The sequence below is a fragment of the Camelina sativa genome, chromosome 16 (genome assembly GCF_000633955.1).
Source record: "Camelina sativa cultivar DH55 chromosome 16, Cs, whole genome shotgun sequence".
In the NCBI taxonomy this organism is placed as follows: Eukaryota; Viridiplantae; Streptophyta; class Magnoliopsida; order Brassicales; family Brassicaceae; genus Camelina; species Camelina sativa.
In genome coordinates this window covers 17,067,594-17,070,780 of record NC_025700.1, presented here as the reverse complement: position 1 = coordinate 17,070,780, position 3,187 = coordinate 17,067,594, and the positions used below count along the sequence as shown (strand labels likewise).

At 35.9% G+C, this 3,187-nt stretch overlaps 1 protein-coding gene across 1 annotated transcript in view; it reads left to right on the top strand.

Annotated features, from left to right (window-relative positions):
- The window catches only part of LOC104753745 (formin-like protein 8), a 6,268-nt gene continuing 4,945 nt past the window's right edge, over positions 1,865 to 3,187 (top strand). Inside the window, exons 1-2 of the mRNA XM_010475948.2 lie at positions 1,865 to 2,889; positions 2,970 to 3,119. Coding sequence (XP_010474250.1) covers positions 1,865 to 2,889; positions 2,970 to 3,119 — 1,175 coding nt within the window. The remainder of the gene's footprint in view (positions 2,890 to 2,969; positions 3,120 to 3,187) is intronic.

The following is a 3,187-nucleotide window of genomic DNA, read 5'->3' as shown; positions in this document are numbered from 1 at the left end:
TAAATTAATAGAGTTCTGATCAATTTACTAATGATTATGCTTACTTAATAGTTATTACTATATGAAGACCATTAGCGTTGTTGACGCAATTGCTACATGCTACTAATATATTGTAGCAATATATTTTAGTAATATGCACTAATACCACAAAAATAAAAAAAAATTAAGTAACTACAATTTATGTGACAGTGCTCTCTCTTCATATACAATTACTCTTATACCCATTACATATATTACATGTTATTTGTTTAAAAATCCTGTCATTTTTAGAACAAAATTATATATCGGTTTGGGTTCACAAATGAAATGTTTAGGGTTTAGATTTTACAATTAGAACAAAATTATATGCCGGTTTGGGTTTACAAATGAGATGGTTAGAGTTTAGATTTTACAATTAGAACGAAATTATATGTCGGTTTGGGTTCTCATATTATATGTCGGTTTGAGTTCACATATGAGATGGTTAGGGTTTAGATTTTACAATTAAAACGAGATTATTTGTCGATTGGGGTTTACAATTAAACGCTATTTAGTTCAATATAAAATGTAAAATATAAATATCACATGCTATTTTAAAAAATCACACTAAATCTTTCACTCTTTCTATCTAATACTAAAACAAAAAAGGGTGATTGTGTCTTTTTATTTTAAAAAAACGTGAACCCTATAATATTTTCTTATAAAAAAATGTTATTGTGATATTTTTTTTATTTTATTCCATTGTTGTGTTATCTACTAATATTACCCTATATTTTATTAGTTGAGAAATTAGAATGGTAGAGTTGACTTGTTGAGTTTTTTTCCATTGTATTCGTACTTTTCTTAGACGAGTATGTTACCGCGTTCAACATTTAAAGTTAGACGGCCGGCCATAGCTTCATACTATAAGATTCTTTTGAAAGTTACCCATACCTTTTTGTTTTACACGTTTATAGTTATAATGTTCCATACATTTTATTATAATTAACAATTAGCATTACCATAAATTTTATTCATATTTTGTGTAGCAATGGTGATGATCCACTATCATTTGATTTCATTCCCTATTCCTTTGACCGACTGAGATTACGTTGGAAATTATATATATAAATACACGTACGTATAATTTTTATTATCCGTTGAGTTTTTAAGGAATCCTATTAATTCGTTCGGTATTCGATATTTGTTGGTTCTTAGAATTGAATTTTCCCGATGATTGTCATTGTTTCGACGTTCCCAAGTTCCAAAACTTTGTATCCTTTTGCAACCTATCATAAAATGTGAATTCATTTAATTGCCATAGAACTTTGCACTCTTCTTTTAAGTTAATCATTGAAACCGTATCTTTAAAATGGGAATGTGTTTTTGACTTCCAAGGCTTCAAAATATTTCTAGAAAGCACAAAAAATAAATAGCAATACGCCAATACCACTACTTTTTGGACAGAGTCAACGATAACATCAACCGCACCAGCTCCATTAATAAGTCCATCTTCACGAAAACGAGTATAACTAAATTACCTAAAACATCCTTTTATTTTCACGTATTGTTGACTAAGTCAATCCCATTAACAAGGGTATTTTAGTCATATTCGTAAATAGAACCGACCCGGGAAGAAGTAGAAGTAGAAGAAGAAGAACAGATCAACTAATCTCTGCTTCAACTAAACATTATTACCAAAACCTCCAAATTCCCAAATATATTAAACTACCTACCAAATTACGAATTTATATACTTTTTTTTTTAATTTACTTAAACTAACCTTCCGTTTTAAGTTCCTGAGATCTTTGGGAAGTGATTTTAAAAAAAAAAAAAAAAAAATAAACAAAAACGTTACTTAAATGCGTTTCCTTATTGATCTCTCTGTAAATGAGCTAAATCGTTAATGGCTGCCATGTTTATCAAGAAACCATGGCCTTTTCCTCTTCAACTAACCCTAATTTTCTTCTTCTTCTATTTCATCGTCCCTTCCTTTTCTCAATTCGATTCTCCTCAAAATATCGAAACTTTCTTCCCAATTCCACCACTCTCCCCTGTTTCACCACCGTCTTCAAACCCATCTCCGCCGTCGAATAACAACTCCTCATCTTCCGATAGAAGCACGATCATAAAAGCTGTCCTCATAACAGCAGCAAGCACCGTACTTGTAGCAGGAGTTTTCTTCTTCTGCCTCCAGAGATGCGTCGTCGCGAGACGGAGACGGAGAGACAGAGTCGGACCAGTAAGCGTCGAGAACAATCTACCTCCGTATCCTCCCTATCCTCGGACGACCGCGGCGTTGGCGACGACTACGAGTACGACTTTGGCTAGAGAAGGTTTCACGCGGTTTGGTGGTGTGAAAGGTTTGATACTTGATGAGAATGGTCTTGATGTGTTGTATTGGAGAAAGCTACAGAGTCAGAGAGAGAGAAGTGAAAGTTTCAAGAAACAGATCATCACCGGAGGAGAAGAAGAAGAAGACGAGAAAGAGGTCATCTATTACAAGAACAAGAAGAGAACAGAGCCCGTCACTGAGGTTCCTCTCCTTAGAGGAAGGTCATCAACTTCTCACAGTGTCATCCATAACCAAGATCATCAGCCGCCGCTTCCACCGCCAATTCCGGTAAAACAGAGTGAACCAGCTCCACCGCCTCCACCACCGCCAATTCCGGTGAAACAGAGTGCACCAGTACCACCGCCATCTCCTCCGATTAAGAAGGGTTCTTCGCCATCTCCACCGCCACCTCCGCAGGTGAAAAAGGTCGGAGCTTTATCGTCATCAGCTTCGAGACCACCACCTGCGCCGGTTAAAGGATCAAGTGGAGGAGAGGGTTCGAAACAGGTAAAGCTGAAACCTTTACATTGGGATAAAGTAAACCCTGATTCTGATCATTCAATGGTTTGGGACAAAATTGATCGTGGCTCATTCAGGTATGTATACACACTTACACAGTTAAATCTATTTCAATCAATTGAAAAAACCCTAATTTTTTTGGTTTTGTACTTTTCAGCTTCGACGGCGATTTAATGGAAGCTCTGTTCGGATACGTTGCCGTGGGAAAGAAATCACCAGAACACGGCGATGATAAAAACCCTAAATCATCATCACAAATCTTCATACTTGATCCGAGGAAGTCTCAAAACACAGCGATTGTGCTAAAGTCATTAGGTATGACACGTGAAGAGCTTGTTGAAGCACTCATGGAAGGAAACGATTTCGTGCCAGACA